Source organism: Vidua macroura, chromosome 5 (assembly GCF_024509145.1).
Source record: "Vidua macroura isolate BioBank_ID:100142 chromosome 5, ASM2450914v1, whole genome shotgun sequence".
In the NCBI taxonomy this organism is placed as follows: Eukaryota; Metazoa; Chordata; class Aves; order Passeriformes; family Viduidae; genus Vidua; species Vidua macroura.
In genome coordinates, this window is record NC_071575.1 from 58,473,601 (window position 1) to 58,497,324 (window position 23,724).

Sequence of the window (23,724 nt, forward strand, 5' to 3'; positions counted from 1 at the left end):
CAGACAGGGAAAACTCATCTTCCCATCAGCAGTAGAGCAGCCCTTGCCAAAATTAGTCAAAACTAAGAATATACCCTTTGGATGATATTTGTGAAGATCCTGGTCATGCCATGCCTGTGTAACCACAGCTTTTCACAGCCCTGCTGTACCATTGCCATATGTTGTGACAGGAGGAACTGCTCCCCATCTCTGCCCCAGCACTGGAAGAGCAGCAGCAATTCGGGCCGTGCCATTCACTGTTACCAGGTCTCACAGCTCTGCTGAAAGCCTTCTGCTTTGAATATCAAAGTTTAGCCTCTGGATGCAGCCCTAAAGGAGATAACAAATCAGGCCAGTAAAACTCGCTTGACTTTGTGGGCCAGCCCAGATCCTGATGATTGGTGTTGTGGGGTGTTTCTCTAGGAAAAGAAACTGGTCTGATGGCTTTTTAAGATTTGCATTTTTTACTCACTGATGGGAAGCTCTTTGGTTTTCCTTTTCACTGTCACAGGCTCTCGTGTTTCTGTACAGACTTGAGCCAAATTTGTATAAAGAAATGCCATTAAAATATTCAGTGAATAAAGGGGATACATACATCAAAGGAGTAAGGGGGTTATGTGAAATGACTTGTCCTGCCTTTCCCTGGTGACTAATCAGGATCTGTTCTTCACACTGCCTATCTTAAAGGTGCTCTGGAAATCTGTAAGGGGAAACTCTAGAAAACAAAGATTAACGTTAGTGGTTTCTGTAATCTGGCCTAATTTGGAGTTTCCTGATTGATCAGAGTAGTCTGCAAGTCCATGCTAAGCTCCTCTGGCATTTCCTAGTCTCTCCCCGCAGGACCGTAAGCAGTGTGCTTTCCCTGTTTATTTTTTCCTGTTTATTTATTTATTTTCCTTGTGGGGGGGCTGGGCTCTGGTAGCTTGTCCGCGGAGACCGCCGCTGCCATGGGCCCTTAATGAGCTTTTTGAGCACTGAAGCAGCACAGCATCGCCTGGGAATGGCAGGGGTCCCTCCCTTCCCCACGTCGGAGCGCGGAGCAGAGGCCGGCGGGTTAACGAAGCAGCCGGGGCTGGCGGGCGGCCCAGTGAGCGCCAGGGAGCCGGGCAGGGCACCCAGCCCCAGCAGCAGCCTCCAGCAGGACCCAGTGCCACTTGCTCCATTTCCCCCCATTATTACTGTAGCTGGAAGCGTTAAAAAGCGAAGAGCCCCAAAAGGTGTAAGGCATTTTCCACCCAGCGCTTTTGGGGGTGGTGGGGTCTGAACCAGCACATTAACAATGAAGAGGAGAGTATTAAAAAATTAACTGGGAAGCAGATGCTTTTTAACCTTTAACCACTCCAAACGGCCAATAAATCATTAGTTACTAATTAACAAAAACAGAAGGGTAACTTACTGTCTGGTAAGCAAACTCTTGGAATCACTGAAAGGCTGGCACTGACTTCAGGATAGCTTTTCTTCTTATACTTACTAAAAAGACAAACAAACCAAGCTCTGAATATTAAGCTATGCCATGCAAAGCATTTTGCGAAAAGACAGACTGTCTAAAATAAATATATTTTTCATGTGTACAGTGAGCTGTGCAAATTCAGAATTTACAATATGCAACATCTGACCCCCAAGAAATTAGGTCTCCTCCTGGTGCCAAGAGTAACAAGGTAGGTTGTGTCTCATCTGCAAGCAGTATTGGTTTGCATTTTCTAAGTCTTGGCCATACTTACAGTCTGCTGCTGAATCATCTCCTCAGCTCCTTCAAAAGACTCAATGGGGTGGCTGAAGCAGGGGGAAGACCTCCTGGCTGAGGTTTGGGCTGGAGAGCACAGCTTTCAGTCTGACCTCAAGGAATATCCCTTATGTTGGAGCACTCTCTGATGGCTAACCAAAACCACTCTCTCTTCTCCCATCTGTGAGAAAAGTCAAGTGGCAAGTTTTTTTCTAGGAATGGAAGTTGAAAAAAAGTTTTCTGGTGGAGGAAATGTTTGTGAGACCTCTGGAACAGGCTATTATTATCTTGCAGATAAACTAATAAAAGGGTGAGATCCAGGAACCTGAGTGTCACCACTGCTGCTGATTGACTAAACAAACATTTGAACTTTGTAGTATTACTATTACATGTACAGATACTATCTCGTCTGGTTTGATTTAAAATAAGTCTGTCAAGGATTGGACTACTTGCTTAAACCTCTCCAACAGTTTTGCATCCTGACTTGGAAACAGTAGGACATATGATCTAAAATACAAGGGTTAAGTGTTTAGAACAAGGGCTCCCATTGTCCGTTGATCTGTATGTCTTTTCTATTCACTGTGCATCGTTACACCAGCTGTGTCTTTAATAAGTAACTGTGTGGGCTCTCGCAGTTTAAATATTTACTTAAACATAATAGAGAACCCAAACAAAACTGAGATACATGAGAATATCCACGTCTGATGTTCTAAGTGTAATCACAGTGGATTTGTGCAGGAGATTTGCAAACTATAAACAGATGTGTTTTGATGACTTTCTCTCCTCTGTCTGGTCTCCACTTATAAAACACAACTTAACAGATTAAGCTTCTCAGGGTTTTTCACCTGGGAGAAGCTACATGTCTTTCTTACTGTTGAATTAATGGGGAGAAATCCAAACATTCCTCTGTAACTGAGTTTCACAAAAATCAGATTTGGCATCACTAGTAAAATACCTCCACAGTGGTGTTTTCTCAGTGCAACCTGAGAAAGTCGCTACAGGTGGTCAAAGGGAGTTCCATACCCTGTTGCAGCTCAAGAAGGTCACTCATCCAAGTCACTGAGGACAGTAGATGAGTCTCACTGTTACCTCTGCTACAGTCAGAAAGGGGAACTGCAATTTTCAAAAGACATCCTAGTAGTCACATTTTGCCTGTGACTCTCTCTGGGCAAGGGTGAACATCATGGATTAGACATGAGATGGGAGATTGTCACTCACAGATCAGAACCACTGATTTTCATGAAAGCTCAGTGAGGCAAAGTTAAGTTTTATTACATTGTTTACAGTTTTAGGTACTAATTGCCATCATTTGATGAACATAAATATGGTTAATCTTGGTTTACAGATGGAGAAAAACGTAGAGGACTTATGCTGCCACATATTGATCCTAATACAGGACTATTTCTTTTCTCCAAGTGACCCTATATGTGACTATAACGTAAAAACACGAGTCAGTATAACAAACAAAATTAATTTCATTATGGGATGCACAGAATGTTTGAAGAATCATATGTGATGGTGATAAAACACTGCAACACTCAGGGCTGCTTTTTCTTCCTTTCATTTGAGTCCCATAATAATGCACTTCTTTCATAGTTTGTTTAAGGGAGAACAGGTTTTCTCTCTGGCACTGTTTGGTACCTCTTCTTGCTACTCAGTGTTACAGCATGTGGTCTTTGAAATTTGAATCCCAACTTCTTTCTGGAGAAGCACTAACTGAACAGGCAGCCTTTAGGGTTAGGCAGCGAAAGGTAAATTTTCAGCTCCATGAGCAGGAACTCAGTACATGACTTGCATTACTATTAATGGGGGTCATGCTGGTAAATTCCTGTACACCACACTGCACATTTACTCATGAGTGCAGAATTGGCACAGCTAATGAAACTTGCCTTTCGGGTAGCATGTATTTCAGGAGATGGGTCTGACAGGCAGAAAGGACTGCTAAGTACCCAGATGAAAGTCTGGCTTTTAACTCCTTGAACATATTTCCAGAAAATAATAGTGTGAATTAATGCTGGTTAGTGTTAGCTGTTCCTACTGTTAGGGATCAGTCTTGCTCCAGTAGGATTTCATTGAGACAAAGATCATGCCTGAAATGTGAATGTCTGTGCTGTCATTTAGTGTTGGCAATTCACTTTCTGGTGCATTTTCCAAGTACTACTCATTGTTACTTATTTTCTTTCAAACATAGGCCAGTCCTCTGCTAACATGGCTTCTATAATCATAAACAAATAAAGTTTTTTTTATCATTTTCATGCCTGCTACTTTCCCAATGATGATCCCTCCTATGGCTGAGCATCCCCTGGTGATTACCAACCTACATAACTCATGGGCATCTTATACCCCTTTATTCTTGTACTGTGTCCATTGCAGTGATGGAATCTTATTTCCAAAATTCTTCCCTAGCATTTACTTTGCTAGGCTAAACATGCCAAGTCCATTTTGCCTCTTTGATATGGTAAACTTGGCACTGCTCTGGCTTCTGTTCTGTGCACCTGCTGTAATTGGAAGGTATTTTTAGTAAATGAAAACAAAACTGCCCAAACATTCCATCCTGTTCAGTGTTATGAAACTTTCCTCATATGCATCTGTGCAACAGCCCAGTGTTGTATTGCCTTTTTAACCTTTTAATCTCACCATGGTTCCTCATTGTTTTGTAGTTAATTGGTAGTGTTGTTTTATTATTTTTCATCATTTAGTGCTGAGAGTTTCAGAGTCTGCAATAGGAATTATTGTAATCAGATCCCAAGTTTCATGTTGTGGGATTAATTCTTTTTCTTGCATGCAATATTCAAAATGATTTTTTTTTTTTTTTATGCATGATACTCTAAATATCCTTTGCATCACCAGTAATGTATAGTTAACATTTATCAAAGTATTTAATGAATAAAATCTGTTCTGTGATTCATTGCTGAAGGAGCTTTCTCTGATACAGTCTTTTATTTATTTCCCATTATTTCAATTATAAAGTATTCCCTATGTTAGCTGTTGAGAAGATGAGTAGTGTATATTACTTGCCACATATTTTGAGTTCTTGTCCCGTTAACTCAGTCAGAAAATGTCTCTTCCCTTTCCCAGTAACATATTCTTGCATTTTGGGAAAAACCTGTCAAATTCTGTCAAATGAGCCTTTTAACATAGTCAGAAAATCACCTTGTGTTTGAACTAAGTATGGTCTGAACTGCCAATAGATTTCATTCACTGCAATATTCCCTTTCTTCATGGTTCTGTGTGATCATCAGAGCCAAAGAGATGTCAGAGATCTGTACTGCAATGAAGAGTCAACATCTAGAGAAATACTTTTCAGTTTCTATGTTAAATAAAAGTAGAAAAAAATCAATTTGCTACTGCAGCTCATGACTGTGAAGGAGCAGCTGCAAAGTGCTGAGTCTCATCAGGTTGCAATCATGATTAACATTGGGCAGATCCCCCCTGCTGAGGGAATAAATACCCTGCCTTTGTCAAGGCTTCCATGTAAGAAACAATAGATTATTTCAGTGAAGCACAAGAACATAAATGTTAATCGAATCATTCCTCTGAGTGAGTAGAAGTAGCACCCAGAATGTAAACATTTTAATTTTGGAAGGGAAGGTCTGCTTGTCAGTTGGTTAATTTTCCATGTATTTTTTCATTTACTTTGAAAAGCTGCTCACTAAGATTGCCATCGTTGCATACAATAACATTTTCAGCACTTCAAATACGTATGTTTCCTGTCTTTCCAAGCTAGGCACTGGCAAAGTCCAGGGAGTATCGGAAAAAATAAAATCTGCCTTAATATCACTAAAGAGAGGTCAAAACCTTATCCTGAGTAACTGCCAAACTATGTGATCACGTTGGTTCTTGGTAGAGGAAATGGAAAATATTTTCCAACTGGAATTGACACCAGGAAACAAGTTTTAAAAATGTTTTTTATACATTGAGATACTTACCCTTAAAAAGAAATCTGTCTCTATACAGATGATGAAAGTTGCTGTAAGTATGTTAACAAATTTATGTGTGTGTAAGTGAAACAGAAAGAATTCATTTATCCCCTTACTGCTTCCTTGTTTGCTGTATAAATAAGGAATTTCAGAATGCAGTCATGCAGTACATGTTTTAAAGCAAGCGTACAGCAAGCTACAGATGCCCAGCCATGTTCATTTTTGTATGGATGCAGCTATTGTTGATTGACACAACCAGTAAATAAGTCTGGACTTTCAGTGTGTCTGGTCAGGTCCTGCTGACTTCATTCCTGTGGGGTGTCCCTTTGCAAAGCCAGTAGATTTCAGCTCAGTTCTTCTCTTGTACCCATAATGTCCTCAGAGATCTTGCACCTGTGGTAGATGAAGACTCCTCAGCTCTATATGAACACTAAACATGGAAACAGTTTTCCTACAGGATTGGCTAGTTCTTCACTGAGGCTGCTATGCATCTGTTTGTACATGCCCCCTTTTTAACAGTCATAATGTACTTCTCCATTGGACAAATCTGTCTCTTGAGATTCTGCACCGAAAACATCATCTCCTGTCAGTCATTCTGGAATACATCTCATCAGTGACAAATTTAGTTAAGATGATGAAGGATCTGTTTGTGGTGGAAGCACAGAAGTTTGATGGCTGGTATTGAATTCCTGGTGGTCACATAGGAAAGCCTGTCTGTTGGGATCACTGAATTTCCCCACTCAGTAGGTGCTAAAGTGGGGAGAACACCAACTGACAGCAGGTGATGGGCAGAGTGAGCCAGTAACAGTGGAGGTGTGAAGCTGAGTGTGATAATTCTAGCTTTGTGGCTCATGTTCACCAGGGCACCTTGTGATTGGGTGGGCAGGAGTTTCCTACTGCCTGGGAGAAGCAGAGGTGAGGAAAAGCCAGAGCTTTTATTGCTGCTCTAAAACACTTTCTTTCCATCTTCCATGCTGCACCTGCAGTGTCAGTCTATGTGCCTGCACCAGAGCAAGCACAGATGCATCCATTATTTTTGGTTGTCCAGCTCCACACGTCATCAACTCTATTCTCCTGTAACTAGAACCTGGGGGCTTCCCAGCTGACCCAGCAATGGGCAGTGGGTTTTGGTGCACTCCATCCTGTAGCTGGAACAAGCAGGTTTCATCTAAGTTCCCTCCCAGTCATCAGACAGCCCCTCTCTACAGCTTTTATAGAGGCCTGAACTCAGTTTCTGGTAGCCTTGACAGAGTACACCGATCAGAGAAAATGTGATTTAAGCCTTTAATTTAAGCCTCAGTTGTAATAATATATAATTTTAGGGTTTTCATTCCCTTGAGGTGAAGAGGTGCAAAATGAGCATAATTTATTAGAATTTACTATACAGAAATGAGAAAACACCTGTTGGATGTGATTTGGGCCAAAGCGGTTCAGCTGTGGAAATGACCAAAGCTGCTTCTGACCACCCTGTGTATCATAGTGGGCATGTGTGGGCTCTGACTGAAGTCATCCATCAGAGTTTTTCCTTGCCTAAATGTCGTGGGTCAACCTAACTTCTGCTGTTTCATTTACATCTTCTATTTTTGTCCTCTTTGGGGGGTAGTAAGAAGTATGTTGTTGAGTTGACTGAAGTAGCATTTAAATCCCACATGTATGTAGCACTGTATGACATGTGCCATTGACTTTTTGAAGCCAAACATTGGCCGATTAGGAATTCCTCATGGGCCCTCTGGAGAGAAGGTGGCTGTGGTGACTGTGGACGACTGTGACACAGCAGTGGCCGTGCGCTTCGGGAGCCTCATTGGAAACTACACCTGTGCTGCCCAGGGGACTCAGACTGGCTCAAAAAAGTAAGGATTTGTGTTTTTCACTCATTCTCTTTTTCCAGTGGAGAGTCAACAGCTGGCAATTAACCACTGAGCACTTAGTGATTAACCAGTAAGTTGGAAAAACAGATATGGTGTAACAAGAAAATGTAACAAAGTCATGGGACGTGGAGTTACTTCCACCGTTTAAGTTGAGTCCTGTCTTAGAACGAGGTAGAAAAGGATGTAAACAAACAAACATTAAAAATCACTGGGTGTGAGAAAAGGTTTCCTGTGAAGAAAGAAAAAAACTTAGTACTTTTGAGTTTTAAGAAGAGGTGAACAGCAAGCAACATAGGGGGATATAAAGTGATGAGTGATAGCAGAGAGACCACTGAGAGACACATGGTGCTCTAATATCCCAAGAGAGGGATATATAAGAACTGCGGCTAATCCAAATGACCAGATGATAACACTTCTCACACAGTGTGGAGTCATTTAGAAGAACCTACATCCACTAAATGTCATTAAGATCTTCAGAGGATTTTAAAAGCGTTGACACTATATAATAATTAAGTCATTATATAAAAAAGTATTGCTTCTCAACCTTGTGCCGAACGTCATCAGCCAGTCCCTGCATGACTGGGGTCAGAAGAAGTGTCCTGTGGCCACACATTTTTCTCTAATTTTTATTTTCTTCTGCATACTAGCAACTGTTAGGGACACATCACTGGATTGTATATGGACATGACAGCTCCTAAGTTAAAAGTCATTCTTACTGGACAGTCCTTTGATTACAAGCTCTAGAAGTGCTCATGTAGGAGAGGGAAGTGCAGCTTAAATGTGCTTATGGAAGCAGTAAGATAAAGAACAAAACAAAACAAACACTTTGCAAGAAATTATGAGCATTTCTTTGTTTCTTCAGATCTTTGGACCTAACTGGCCCTCTCCTCCTTGGTGGCGTCCCAAACTTGCCTGAGGATTTCCCGGTGCACAACAGGCAGTTCATCGGCTGCATGAGGAACCTCTCCATTGACAGCAAGCCCATTGACATGGCTGGTTTCATTGCCAATAATGGCACTCTGCCAGGTACAACTAGTGCCCCAGAGGTCAACACCAGAAAGGTCTGTCTGTGGGGCACAGCTTAGGGTGTCGAGGAGGCTGGCACTGCAAGGAACCCCAGGAAGGGGAAGGAGACAAAGGGTTCTGGAATGACCCCTGTCCCCCTGTTAGCACTGTTGAGGGCAAAGCAGCTATGGGGCAGGGACTTAAGGTGGTGTATGGCATTGTGCTGCCACTGTGTCTCTGGCCAGACCTCATTTGTTTGAGTAATGTGCAGTCCACACCTGTGCCAGGGAGGCATACAATAGCCCGTGGCACAGGGCACACTTCCAGGATTCAGCAGCACATTGGAAAGAACTGGGCTTGTTTAGCCTTTCCGCATTGCTGGGAGTTTCAGCCAGGAATTTACTCCTAAACTAACTTCTCCTCTTCTATTTTTAAACTACCTATTAAATGTCATTTTGCTCTGAAAGCCAGTGGGATTAGTTCATGAAAAAGACAGCACTTATAATGACTTTTTAATAAATTGTGTTTGTTCTGTAAATAAAATTCTGCACAAAAAAAAAAAAAATGTGAAACCTGCTTCATGGAGCAGCCTGTTGGAAGTTCTGATTGGATTTCCAGTCCTTGGATCCCTGATCAGGATTAGTTCCAGTGATTAGGCATACAGAATGTTCTCATCATCCTAAAACTGGCTCTTACACACAAAAATGGAAAGTCCCTTCTGTCCATGTTGCTGAAGGTCTATGTAAGAGCTAAATTGCAGTTCTAAAGTATGTTCCATTGATTGTGGATTAAGGACAGTGTCATAGCATATGCCTTTGATAGACAGACTTGTCTTTATGCTTTTAACACATGATCAGCTTATATAAACTTTTGCCATCCACATTTTGCTTCACTGACTTCAAAAATATTTTTTTAAAAAAAAGCAAAAAACACAAACCTATAATAGTTATGTCTTCTTTTTACATAAAAGCTCAAATACAGTCATTCAGAGCCTTTTTCTTAATGAAACCATACAAAGTAATGGTTTTCCTGAATTGCAGGCTGTGCAGCGCAGAGGAACTATTGTGAAACCAACTGGTGCCAGAATGGAGGCACGTGCATCAACAAGTGGAGCACGTACATCTGCGAGTGCCCTGTGCGCTACGGAGGGAAGAACTGTGAGCAAGGTGGGCTGCACAGAGCTCTCTGTGCTTGTCATGTGTGCACATTTCATTGCCTGTCATTGCCATCTCACAGCACCTATGTCCAGCTGTGATGGCTGAGCGTAACAGAGGATTGCAGTTGAGACCATCACCCATTATCTATTTGAAATAATTTTAGAGATCCCATATATAGTAGATGACATACTGCCGTGAATAAGAGCAGCTTTCATTGATTTACTTGCATAAGCAAAGTAGTTCCAAAGAACTTGGCTGTATTTAGTAATTTGTTTATAGTGAAAATGCCTGATCCTAAGCCCCTTTAAATCAGTGGAAGGAATCCTGCTGACTTTACTGGGCTTTGACTCAAACTGGGGATGAATGTGCTGTTTTAATCACTACTTTTTTGGCAAGAAGGCATTCTGTGCTAAGTAAGAGCACTTCCAGTTTTACTGGATTTCTCTTTGATTGAACACAATATGCATATATGTGTAAAACCTCATTACTAAAGGATAAGGAAGGAGCAGCAGGTGAGTTTTATAGGGTGTGAAGAACATGCAGTCAGTTTTTTCCCCTAGAAGTGAGGAGTTGCCTGTGGGAGGAGTCCCATGGGGGTTGGTGCTGTAAGGTGGCTGCTCCTTTGGAGTTTTCCTGGATGTTTCCAGCAAACAAAACGTGCTTCTACTGGCCTGGTCTAGGTAGTGGCAATTCCTCTTCCCTTTCCTGAGAAGCAGCAATATTAGCTTAAGAGGAGAGGACACATGGTTAAGTTTCTGTCTTGGAGATGAAGTTTTGCAGAGTGAAGAACAGGGAAAAGGAATGATGGAGACCTCTTCCTATGCTCCACCTCACACAGAGCCCAGAGCTGTTATTATTGCCCCTGATTTCTGTAGCAGCTCCTCAAATATTTTGAGCTTCCCAGGTTTGTATGAAGATCTGATTTTTCCATGTGTCTCATGTCAAGTATGTTTGTTGGTAAAGTTCTTGTGTTTTATTCATGATTGGCTGTTCTCTGTGCTACAAACCCACTCCAATGTATCCTGAGGGGAATGCCAGGGCCCAGCTATGGTGAATCCTGTACTGGTGTAAATGGGAATACTGCTATCACATGCAAAGACTCTCCTTCCCTCTGTTTTTCAAATGGAAATTCAAAATTTGGTCAAATGTTTGTTTTATTTACTATTTTCTTATCCCAAATTCAAGACCAGTTCACAAAGTTTGGGATTTAGACTATCATCTAGGAGCTGCCCTGTAGCCATCCCTAGAAAATCATTTTAAATTCAGGTGACAGAGATGATGGCAGCCACAGCAGCACTGCCTCGCTGTGCAACCCCCAGTGCCCGCAGCTGCCTCCAGCACTCTGCATTCCTGCATGTCCTGTTTGTCACTGAAAAACGCCATGTTCTTGCTGATGCCTCAATTTGTGGGTTTTTTCTGATAGTTTGAAGGCAGCAGGCTGCTTGGTTCTTTGATGGTATTTGTGGGCCAGTGTCCCTGTGGAAAAATTGCAAGCCAAGAAAGAAACAGAATGTGACCAAAGATTTTAGAAGCCCAAAATTAAAGTCAGGAGGAATCACAGATATGCTATACTCCTGACTTTCAAATTTCTTATTTGAATGCTCAGCTATGATCCTAAGAGCATTAGCAAGAAGCTGTTTTTAAAAAAGTCTTAGATAGAATATTTGCAGTTTTGAGTAGGAGTGCTGCATTTCTTCAATCCCTTTGGCAGTGCTGGTTCTGCTTCAGGCTAACAGAGGACAAAGACTTTGGCAAGTTACCAATTAACCTTTTTTTCATTTCCTGCTCTTCAAAAACTCTGAGATCTAGTCTACACTAGTGAGGATGGGGTGTTTTACCTTCACTACCCTCCTAGAATCTGTTAATTCACCTTCTGGCAGCTTCCCTCTCTTTCTGCTGATATATAGAAGGGAGATAAAATGAAGGAAAAATTAGTTTCACCTTTATTGTAATTTAATTCTTTTAAACTATGAGGTATTGCAATTCTGTGAAGAAGATCTAGCAGCTGTGTCTGACTCACTCTTGGATGGCCAGTGTCATAGCACTAGCCTTGGGCTGGACCTAAACATAAGCTTGCACATGTCCAGCACCTGTACTGCAGGTGACATCCAGTGGGATGTTGGCAGCATGTTTCCCCAGGCCCTCTGTCTCCACAGGGAATAGCCCTCACGTGTTTCTGCAGGCCTGTTGAGTGCAGGACTCTCTTTAGAGTGAACAGAGATAGGCAGTGCTTCAAGTGACAAACTCTGAGCACAGGATCAGTTTGCATCACTGCACCGCCGATGGCAGAGGGGTGCTGGGAAGCGTGTGGGCCTCTGTGGTGACAGGGGAGGTCAGGTCCCATATGAGGACAGTGAAGGTGGCCAGCCCCTCCATGGACACTCCTGGTCCCAGGCATGAGGAAGGGCTGGAGGAAAGAGGGAGGTCAGGGGGGGCTGACAAATGGGGATTTTATTTAACTAGCAGGGGAAGGTGCACCCTGGCCCCAGGGAAGGGTGGGAAGCTGGGAGAAGGTGTGGGAAGGGAATGGTATTTGCAAGTACAGAAAGTCACCACCAGTGAGAAAAGGAAGAAGGTGGCTAATTGCCATGCCAGTCCAGTTCTCCCAGGAGCAAAGGCAAAATGCTTGCAAACAGCATTCCCAGCCTTCAGCAGGTGGGAAGCCCGCAAGTTTGCATCCTACCTCTGCACCAGAGGCAGATGGGCTCAAAAATCTCAGCGGCAGCCCAGAAAACCAGCAGCAAAGTTGGAAGCTGAGGTTATTGTGAAGGTCAGCAGGGTAGAGGAAGGCGAAGGCTGACTTTTGCACAGGTGGAGCAAGAGAAAATAATCGTGCTCAACACTGATGTCCTGGTTACTTTTACATTGGTGTGCAGTGTGGGCTGATGAATTGTGCCCTGGCCCAGACAGCCAGAACTCAAGCACTGCATTCAACTTTTAAGCAACCTAAGGACATCTGTATCTGGTGACAGTCTTTTTTAAAGTTGCCATCAGGCTTTCAAGAGCAGGCTATGCTGCAGTTGTTCCACTATATGCCCTCTCTGGCATTTGTAGTATGACGGCAAAGGCTGGAGCAGGAGGGAGAAGGGCTGCCCCTTGGGACTGCCTGCCCTTAGCCTGATGTGGGGTGGTTGGGTAACTGCATCTTAAAGAAGAGCAAGTCAAGTTCCACCTCTGGCTTGACTAGTGGTAGCCCAGTAGTCCCTGACTTTTTGTTTCTCACAAATAGGGAGCTAAAGGGCTTGCACTTCACTCCAACCCCTGCACTCCACTCCTCACCCCAGCCTTTCCCTTTATAGACACCAGCAAGGCAGACATATGAGAATTTGGGGTTTGGCTTTATTCCTCAAAAAAATGCAACTTCACATCAACTTTACTCCATTTTCTGCTATGGTGTCATCCCTCAACCTTTTTCTAAGGACTTATCATTTCATAGTAACACATGTGCATTTGTATACACATGATCTCTCCTACTACAAAAAATCCAGAAAGTGTCAGCAGATGTGTGGAGCAGAAGGGGAAAGACTGTTAAGTCCTGTCATTTCACTGACCAACATGATGAAATAAAAGGCTGGGTGCTAATCTGTGGTGGTTGTACCCAGTCTCTAAGACCTGCTTCCACTGGCAAAAAGCTGCCATGGACTTCAGCAACATGCCCACGAGCAAGGATGTCAGGCAGGGGCTGACTGTAGATCCCCTACAAGGTTCCACACATGGTGGAGGTGTCATATGAGGTGTTGCAAATAGCACTTAATGGCTTAATTTGTACTTCTAATCAGTGGGATTAACTAATCCATGGGTCTGTACCTCTTGTCACCCAGGGTAACAATTTTAGAAGTCCAAGGGGATGGGTATTCCTCTATTTTCCATCAGCAAAGTGCTTTCTACTGAAGGCTGTCATTGGTGTCACCCTGTAGGAGCTGTGCTTTGCAAGGTTAGAGAGGGGGGCAATTTTGCAGCTGTCACCTCAGGATATTTAAGGTAGATGATTTAGGCAATTCCACACAAACTCCCTGTGAAAAGGCTGTGTAGCTGGGGCAGCTGAATAATCCGGCCCTGGAGTATTCACAATTAATTCATATTTCCTGTTCCCTCCCAGCCTTTTCCTGTGTTTAATCTGTTAATTAGAAGTAGGTAATCAGGGATATGTTGAAAATATCTGCAGCAACTGTTGCCCTCATACTTCCTGCTCTGTCCACCCACTCACCAGCAGAACTATATCAGCAGAGATCCTGAGCTTACCTTTCTAGGAACAGCTCTCATGTGGGTAATGCCATAGCAGTGTGGAGGTGCTGCTTTTGAGTACAGGCACCAAGACAAGATGCCTACCTACAACCAGGGTAGGTTGTGAATTTGCAATATTATCAACTGCTTTGCAGTAACTCTCCTAGACCAGCTCTTCATCCACAGTAGATTGAATATGGCTCAGTGGAAGAGGGACTAGCTCCCTTGTGTACTCACTGTGACATAGCATCATCTTTCCTCCTAACATGTGTCCTGAAGGATAAAAACTGTTTCTCTTCTGTGTTCTGATTCACAGCAATGCCTTCTCCTCAGCGTTTCAGTGGTGAGAGCATTATCATTTGGAGTGACCTTGACATTACCATCTCTGTGCCGTGGTACATTGGGCTGATGTTCAGAACCCGGAAAGTCAATGGCATGTTAATGCAAGCCAATGCTGGGGCTGCATCCAAGATCAATATTCAGGTAAAGTGTGGCTGCCTTTGGTTAGGAAAGAATTAATACTCCCCCAGCAGTGGATATGGCCAGATGAACTACACAGCTTCATCCACCTAACTAAATGCATGTCAATAAAAACATATCATTACTTTAGCCTTTTACGACAATCAAAAAATGAATGATCAAAATATCATTATAAAAATCATATTCATTTAAGATTTTTTTTCTAGTCAGAGGTAGTAGTGCGCATTAATATAGATGTAAAAAATGGGTCTATTGCTTTGGAGGTTTTTTTGCCCATAAGGGAAGTTGGAGTCTGAATGTCAAAAGTTATACAAAGAGTTCTTGCAAGCATTCCCATCTTTACTCTTCAGGCTTTTTTTCCTTTTGGGTTTTCTTAGTAAATATTATCTTGCCCTCCACTTCCTTCTGCATCAAGTACAAATATGTAGCAAAAAAAGACATGTTTTGTTTTTTTTTCTCCCAACAGATACTGAACAACTACGTGCAGTTTGAAGTGTACAGTGGCCTGAGCCAGGTTGCTAGTTTGAAGATGAGCCAGTCACGGGTCAGTGATGGGGAATGGCATCATTTATTAGTAGAGCTGAAGAGTGCAAAAGATGGTAAAGATCTTAAGTACCTTGCTGTCATGTCCTTGGACTATGGAATGTACCAGGTAAGGCAGCATCATGATTTTGTCACTGACCACTGCACAAATGCTTTTAGGAGAAACTAGGATAAAGGACTGTGGACAAGTACTTATGCTGTGAGACATGTTCTGCAGTGATTTATGCCTAATCAATGATATTAATTTATTAAGCTTTATGATAAGTTATCTTACAAAGCAGTCTGTAAAAAGACACATTGCAATGTCTGGCTCCTCACTGCTTTGGTATTTTTTACATAATCTACTGTCAGCTACTGCTTGAGTCCATCACTACAGAAAGCAGGCTGTCTGTGTCACAGAGGATGATAGTGCTTCTTATCAGCTGTCCTTTTCCTCACAGAGCACTGTGCAGATTGGAAATCAACTACCCGGATTGAAAATGAAAAGCATCATTGTGGGAGGTGTCTCTGGAGACCAAGTCTCTGTTCAGCAGGGATTTTATGGATGCATGCAGGTATGAAATTAAAAGTGTAGCAATAAATTTTTAACTCGTGAGAAAATGCCCACGTGAAAATGTGGGAGGTTTCTTTTTCATCCGCCCTCAAACATTTCTGTTTCCTCCATAAAAATTATCTAAGAATCAAAATATTGAAGTCTACCCACTTTGCCAGGTACAAATCTGATCACGTAGGGGAAAAACATCTGAAAAAAAAATCTGGGTTTGGCTTATCAGGTGACTTCTTTAAAATGTAGCCTCATTGATTGATGAAAATAATGAAACACATAATATGTACTCTGAAAGGAAAGTCTAATTTTAAGATAATTGTTTTTGTCACCAGGGAGTAAGAATGGGAGAGACATCTACAAACATAGCGACACTCAACATGAAACAGGCTATCAAGATCAACGTAAGGGAGGGCTGTGAAGTGGATAACCCTTGTGATTCCAACCCATGTCCCCAGCACAGCTACTGCAGTGACGACTGGGACAGCTACTCCTGTGTCTGTGACCCAGGTAACCTGCTGACCACTCATATAAGAGCTGGATCACACCTTCATGAGCTCATCAGAAGCAGCACAGCAGCAGCAGCAGCATGCTGGCAAAGTGTTCGTCTTCTGATTCTTCCTCTTCCAATCAGTATTACCCTTCTCACGCTCACTATAGCACCCTGGAAGCTGCAGTCCTGGGCTAAGAATCCAGGCAATGTATCCACCAGACGGAAGGAGTCTCTGGTCCAAAAGACTCCTGTGCACCTCCCCTTTTCTTTTATTTTTTTTTTCTCAGCCTTTTCTGCTGTTGAATTGCAGTCTCTCACTCTGCATCCTAATCAAGATACTTTGAATGTTTTCAACGTTTTGAAGCATGTAGCCGGCACATGCTGTCAGCACCCAGCAAAGTCACCTCCCATACATGCAGCAAGAGAATACAAAACTATTTATACTTGGCACATGCCCCGAGTATAAAACCGGGAACCAAAGGCACAAGGGTGCCTCAAGCATGGTAACATACTGTCAAAAAGAATGGCTTACTATCATTTTGTGTGAGAGGGAAAAGAGTGCTTCATTTCTGACAGTATCTCAGGGGGAATCTACTGATTATCGAAGATGTGTAATTAGTGTATAAGCTTAAGACAGTCTTTTGGAGACATGCAAATCGTAAATTACAATGGTTGCTGTAATTTTCTTACCTTGTCTCCCCAGGGTACTTCGGGAGAGACTGTGTTGATGTATGTAACTTGAACCCATGTGAGCATGTCTCCACATGCGTGCACAAACCTAGCTCATCCCACGGCTACACCTGTGAATGTGGACAAAACTACTATGGGCAGTACTGCGAAAGCAAGTAAGAGAATTGTTTTGTTCTTGGTTTCTTGATCCTTCCAGGAAGCTCTTCACCTAAGGCAGCAGTCCTCCCCCTTCCTGTTCTGCTCCGATAAACTTTCCTGTTACAGTTGGAGTGGTACTTTAGGCTCCATTGCCTTTTGGCATTCCTGAGCTCTTCCCAGAAACTAGACATGTTATTCAGGAGCCACTTTTCTTCATCAGCTGCTCAGGGGTTCTACCAGTTCTGCTGAGTTGCACAGAACTTCATCTCACCTGTACTTTGTGGTGGGTTTGGCCGATTTGCTCTGCATCTCTCCTCCAGCTTCCCCAGCACACTGAACGATGCACCAGTTTGGTGGCCTGTAGCAAGATAAAGTCTCTTTGCAGTGTAGGTCCAGTCCCTGGGCTGGCAAAGAGCCATCTCCTCTGGACAGTCTGGGGCCTGTGTCTGTTACTTTGTGGGAGAAACGTGCTGATTCCCCTGCCCCCCCCCCCCCAGCAGCTTCCTGGTCTCTGATAAGCATTCAGCAACCAGCCTTATCCCAGAGGCTGCACTTTGATTTACTGTAATATGGGCCATTCATGATGTGCAAATGAAGTGCATTTGTCTGCCCATTTAGGAATGGCTCATGTGATGTTTCCTTCCCTTTGAAAACTGCAAGCTTCTTCCTCTGCCTTTTGTTGTGTGGGCTTGCAAATGTTGGCCGTGCTGTTGCCAGATTTGTCTTTCATTCCTCTAGACTAGTGACACAGAGATATTGTCCCTTGTCATTATCTGCTGACATGTGAAGTGCAACATTGTGGTTTTTATATTCTAAAGCATAGAAGTACAGACCTACCAATTACCATAAATAAAATTGGTATTGATCTTCAAAACAGACAAAAATAGCTTTTCTTTCCTAAAAATGAGCAGCAGGGAGAGGATACCTTGTGCATTACCAGGATCCTGGTCTCAGAACCCTTGTCCTTCAGACTATTGCTTGCTAAAGACTCCCAGCTTTCAGAGAATCAGAGCTCTTCTTGCCAGAGCTAGTGTTGGGGCATCTGTGGGATAACCTGCTCAGAGGCTCACCCAGATGAAATAGTGCCAGTGAGAATGAGGGTTTTCTTTCAGCAGGGGTGGCCTTTGACTTGCTGCTTAGCTTCCAGTGCTGCTGCACTCAGTCTTTGATCCATAGTCCAGATCAAAGTTGCCACCCTCCCCTCTTCCATGTCCCCAACCATGTGTCCTCTGTCACTCCTGTGACAGACCCAGGCTTTTCAGACCTTGTAGTGAACAGTCCAAGAAAGCCAGGTTGGCTGAAAGTGGTGGCTTTTCTTTATAGGATGAGCTTGCAGATGGCTTTGCACCTGAGCTGGTATCCCTGTGGGCTGGACAAGGAGCCCTGCTGCCTGGGGCAGGATGGGGATGAGGAGTGGGATATAAAGTGTTGGGGAGCTGTGGCTCAAGGCAGTTTGTGGTGGTAGATAAACCAGGGCACAGGCTCAGAGCCACCTGCACTTGAAAATACTCAGAGAAACATTCCCTCTAGGTTTTCATAGCATTGATATTCTAAATTTTCCAATATTATAGTATATTTATATTTATATTTACATATGTATTGATTGTTGTTTGAGATACATTACTGTCTGTAAGGTGCTGCAGTTGAGTGCAGGTTTGGCCCAAAGCTTTTTTTCCACACTTTTTAAGAGGGAACTTATAATAACTTTCTTTCAATTTGATTTTCTTTAATAGGATCGACCTACCTTGTCCCAGAGGTTGGTGGGGAAATCCCATCTGTGGCCCATGTAATTGTGAGACTAGTAAAGGGTTTGATTCTGATTGCAATAAGACCAATGGAGAATGCCACTGCAAGGTAAGCAAAGTCAAAATTTCTTTAGTTTAAAAAGTTTAAAAAGAAACTGTACCACTAATAATTACAAGTAAGTATCTGATACAAAGTACACACAGCTGTGCTTTGTATCATATATATATGTATGTGCACAGTGGAGTTAATCATTATCCAAAGCATTTTGCTGGCACCACCCTTCTCCAAATCATACTGTACAACTCTTATCTTATTTGTGTTTGGAAAATCGAGCTGAGAGGATGAAAGCCTGGCTCTGATCTCTGAAGTGCAGCCTGGTTTATCAGGAGAGATCAGACCGGGGTGCAGAGGAGTGTCAGTGGGGTTTTGTGCATCACAAGTGACTAATAGCCATGAAACAGCTCAGGCCAGCTGGCTGCAGCTCTCCCCTGTGCTATGGCCAGCAAAAGGCCTGGCAGCTGGAGAGAGCTGCAGGGCTAAATGCTTTCCTCACTGCCATCTCTGATGAGTTTTCTGTGGACAGGCAGGGACAGATGGGGGACATGGGAGGGGACACCTCGTCATGAAGGTTTTACAAAGGACTTCTCACAATAGGTTTTAAACTGGCTTGAATGACATCAGAGGAGCTGGGCTTGTGCAGACTGGCGGCTGTGAATCTGGCCCCCTGCTCCTTTCCAAAATGCCAGCAGGACACACAGCAACTGTTGCATTAAATGGAGTCAGTGGGGTGCCAGCTCCACGCTCTTGTGCAATGCTAAGGCCTCAGATCAAACACATGTACAGAGGCGATTTGAATATAGAGCACTGCGTGCTCTACGTGAAACACAAATGCACAGTGCAGGAAGTTTCCTTCGTGGCTCGTTCATGCCATACAAGAGCAGAATTGCAAAGCTGAGAAAACTGTAAATCCCCCAAGAATATGTTTGGTGGGCACTTGCAACAATGCCTGAGGAGTAATGTGGGCCCTGTGGCTCCGCTGCAAATGGCACCGCAAACCCTGGGTCTCTGATAATGTAATGTAACTTTTACCTGTGCTCTGCAAAATGAGCCCTTTTATGATGTACATGCTGCTAGAGCAGGTTTCAGAAATGGGAGCAGTTTGGAAGTCACATACCTCATGTCTATCATTTTGGTTTTTCTAGGCCAATTACTACAGGCCCCAAAGCAGTGACACCTGCTACCCCTGCGACTGCTTCCCATCTGGCTCCCACACACGCGCCTGCGACATGGAGACGGGACAGTGTCCTTGCAAGCCTGGCGTCATAGGGCGGCAGTGCAACCGCTGCGACAACCCCTTTGCAGAGGTCACCGTGAGGGGCTGCGAAGGTACCTCCGCCCAGCCACGCTGCAGTGCAGATGGGGACACTGCGGGGGACAGCTGCGTCCTGGGGCGCTGTGAGCCCAGCAGCATGGCCCCAGCACTGGGGCAATGGGGGCTGCAGCAGCCTAAACATACACCCCTCGTCCTAGATGTGTGCCACACATATCCTCACAGGAGCTGAGGAAACTGGAACAAAGCTCTTAGCTCTTTAATTTTTCTCATATGGAAATATAGCCAGCTGAGGAGGAGTAGGGGGGAGCAAGAGACTAACACCAGTTTTTCTTTAAACCTGAGTTAATCTGCCAGTGCAGTGTTATATTGCTGAGCTGCAGCTGAAGAGGCAGCTGAGAGCCCTCACACCTTTTGACCACAGAGGCATCGTGCTGTGCACCTCGTGTACTCTGCCTTTCTTCCCCATCTTGCCCATCCTGCCTTTCCTCTCACCCACCCACCCACTGTCCTCCTGTGATCAGCACAAAGCTGCTGCAACAGCCAACTCGCCACAGTGTGTGGGTGAAATGAAGGAGAAATGTTTTCCCACAATAAAGGAGCAAGCAGAGATAGGCAGAGCCAAAAGCACGAGCCCCATAATCATCCCGAGCTCTCCTCTGCCTGTACCTGTCTGTCCAATCTGTTGGATAAGGAGCAACTGCTGGGTTACAGCTTGGAAGGCACTGCAGAGGACAGATATCCTGACAGGGCTTTGGAATTACAGGAAGGTCATTCAGGCAGGTTGAAATGTCTCACTGTTGTGATTTTTATCCTGTCAGAAAAATTGCATCATTTCTTTTTCTGTTTTCAGTAATTTATAATGGCTGTCCCAAAGCTTTCGAGGCTGGTATTTGGTGGCCACAGACCAAGTTTGGCCAGCCAGCTGCTGTGCCTTGTCCTAAGGGCTCAGTGGGTAAGTTCCCTGGGTAAATAATAACCTACTTTATCTGCATGCCTCTTAAAAAAAAAAAAAAAAAAAAAAAAAGTGTACATAGGGAATAGCATTAATTCATTTGGTCTAGAGACTGCAGCATAGCTTATCATATCATGAGCAGAAAAGTTACTATCAATAAATAAATGCAACAGTACAGCAGACAAACATGTACAAAGCACAGAAATTCTCTATTTTCTAGAAAGCAAAGCTCAATTTTCTATTTTCCATTTATTAGGCAAATACACATGTAATTTTCAGTGACTTATAAGTGTTCTTTAGCCATATAGTTCCTCTGGGCAAAGATAAAATTAGGAGAATCATATTCCTGATGACTGCTTTACTAGGGTCCTACTACAGCCTACTAAAGCTAAGAGTTGCAACAAAACTTGCATTTTTCTACACAATATCTTTTCCATAAAAGAAACAGCTGAAAAACACCTTTTATAAAGCAGATGAGCTGTGTTGTTTTGTACAACAGCCAAATGACAATCTGTTTTTTCATATATGTCTCTGAAAACATGCATTAGATTTTTGAAAGAGTTCCCAATCTTTTGCAAAGGCTGTTCTGTGGGAAATGAAAACTGTCTTGGTTCTGGACCTGGCAACTCTCTGCTGTGAGTGCTCCTTAGGCTCAGGGAGTTATAAATAGTTATGTGACTGCCACAAATATTTCTAGGGGGAGGCCACTGCTTAAAGGTGTGCAGAAGATTCATGGTCAACCTAGCTCCTGTTCTAAAGATTTTAGGAGATAGAAGTTTTTTTTAGGTGAAGAATATTTTCATGATTAAGCAGTATAAAGGTGAATTAAAATTAGTTTTCTGCAGTGTTCTTGAAGTGGTTCACCCAAGCATCTCTTCTAGGCAATGTTGCTTATAGTAATTGCACGTTCTAAGTAAATTTTACAAATCATTCAAAGAAGTAAGCCTTATAATAATGAATATTCAGACTAAGAACCTGATGCTTAATTGTATTCACCTAATCATGGAAGAGAAATTAGATACAGTAAAATTAATTATAGTTCTTATTTAGATATTGGTAATTAAATGGCTTAGACATATGCAGTATATTATGTGCAAATTAACTAGCACAAATGCAAATTTTGAATTAGATTACTTGCAATTCATGGTGAAGGATCCTCAGCCAGGAATTGGATTTTAAAATTATTTGACAAATAGTACAAAATATAATAGGCTAAATTAAACAGCAAGCTGCTCACAGTCCATTTGCAAGTGGCAAAAGGCAATTATGCATGTTGGCTGAAGTGTTTAGCACATGCAGTAATGCAGATGTGTGGGCATGTGTTGATGTGAATACAGCATTTGTCCAGGAGGTCCTCCTATATAGGCTATTGCATAGAAATCTCTGCAGGGGTTAGTTTTCAGGAATACTTAGGAAGTGCAGAGTCTTTCTCTTTTATGGTATAAAGAAATGAATGAATTAATTTGAGAACAATCAGGCAGTGAGGCTGAGAGCAGTTGGGCAGAGCTTGGAGTTTACCTGACTTTTCTCCAAAGCCTGGCTAAAGCAATTCCTGAAGATTAGTAGTGTTTAACTTTTCTCTTGCTGGAATCCCCTGTTTGTAAATTGAAAGACATGTGTAGCTTTGAGCGACTTAAAAATGTAGGAAATCTGAAAGTCTAGGATAGTTGAAATCTATGAATATTTACCCTGCACAATTCAGAACATTGTTTGCCATTGATGCTTTGTTTCCTTCAGGAAATGCTGTTCGCCATTGTAACATTGAGAAGGGTTGGCTGCCTCCTGAGCTTTTCAACTGCACCACCAACACTTTTGTGGATCTAAAAATCATGGTAAGCTGGGTTTTCTCAGTTTTCCCTTTGTTTTGTAAATAATGACCAGTTGGACTCCAGTTTGATATCCCTGCGTCCTTGAACAGCCTCATTTTCCATCAGGACCCTGGTGCTTTTCTGGCTCTCAGTTACATTTGCCGTTGAGTTTTGTTGTCAGTTCTTTCTCAAGACAAAAAAAAATTTGACCGAACAATTCCTTTGTGCCAAAAATCCCTAAATTATGATTGTCTTTGTAACTAGAATGAAAAAAATATATATATAAAATTGGATTTTTTCTTCCTTTTTATCTGATTCAGAATGAGAAGTTACACCACAATGAGACCAAGTTGGATGGAGAGAAAACCATACGGATCGTGAGAGCACTGCAGAATGCCACCAAATATACACACAACTTGTATGGCAACGACGTGAGGACAGCTTACCAGATAATGATCCGGGTCCTTCACTATGAGAGCCAGCAGCAAGGGTTTGACTTGGCAGCCACAAGGGATGTGGAATTCAATGAGGTAAGAGAAATACTGTATAGTGTGCTGAGCCCTTACAGTTTCCCTTGAAAATTGGGTGGCAGTGGGTAATTAAATTTGTCTTTGACCAAGGTGAAGCCAATATTGTGTAATTGCCTAATCTGTTCCACAAATAAGCCTTTCTTCTCAGATTAGAATGGAAAGTTAGTTATGCATGTGTCTATGCATGCATGTGTATGTGTAATACAAATATACTAGAATGTGCTTTTCTAAAAAATATCATCATGGTAACAGCCAAAAGCAATATTCCCCATTTGAAAAGAAATCATCACATTAATGTCTTTTTCTTGGCTAAAATAGTTTTGTGTACTATATTTATTTTTGTTGTAAAACATGCCTAGTGTGATCATGCTCATTCAAATGTGCAGCGAATTAAGTCCAAGCCAGTTACTGACTCTGAAGGTTTCCTCTAATTCAGTTTGAGAACACTTGAGTCATGAGTTGGTACACTGAAAGACATTCCATATCATACTGGTATTTTAAGACACATACTAAAATGTGTGCCAGAGAGCTTCTGCTACTCAGAGCACTCATGAAAGTCTGGTTATTACCAAAGACCTGACCAGGGCTAGA

General features: G+C 42.7%; 1 protein-coding gene across 4 annotated transcripts in view; it reads left to right on the forward strand.

The window, feature by feature from the left end:
* Positions 1-23,724, forward strand: part of CELSR1 (cadherin EGF LAG seven-pass G-type receptor 1) — a 163,221-nt gene that overhangs the window by 108,682 nt on the left and 30,815 nt on the right. For all 4 annotated transcript variants that reach the window (XM_053978461.1, XM_053978463.1, XM_053978462.1 and 1 more), the window contains exons 6-18: positions 7,315-7,472; positions 8,353-8,516; positions 9,536-9,661; positions 14,193-14,359; positions 14,823-15,008; positions 15,340-15,453; positions 15,779-15,953; positions 16,640-16,781; positions 18,498-18,618; positions 19,713-19,896; positions 20,694-20,795; positions 22,533-22,627; positions 22,924-23,133. In XM_053978461.1, the coding sequence (XP_053834436.1) occupies positions 7,315-7,472; positions 8,353-8,516; positions 9,536-9,661; positions 14,193-14,359; positions 14,823-15,008; positions 15,340-15,453; positions 15,779-15,953; positions 16,640-16,781; positions 18,498-18,618; positions 19,713-19,896; positions 20,694-20,795; positions 22,533-22,627; positions 22,924-23,133 (1,944 nt within the window). The remainder of the gene's footprint in view (positions 1-7,314; positions 7,473-8,352; positions 8,517-9,535; positions 9,662-14,192; positions 14,360-14,822; positions 15,009-15,339; positions 15,454-15,778; positions 15,954-16,639; positions 16,782-18,497; positions 18,619-19,712; positions 19,897-20,693; positions 20,796-22,532; positions 22,628-22,923; positions 23,134-23,724) is intronic.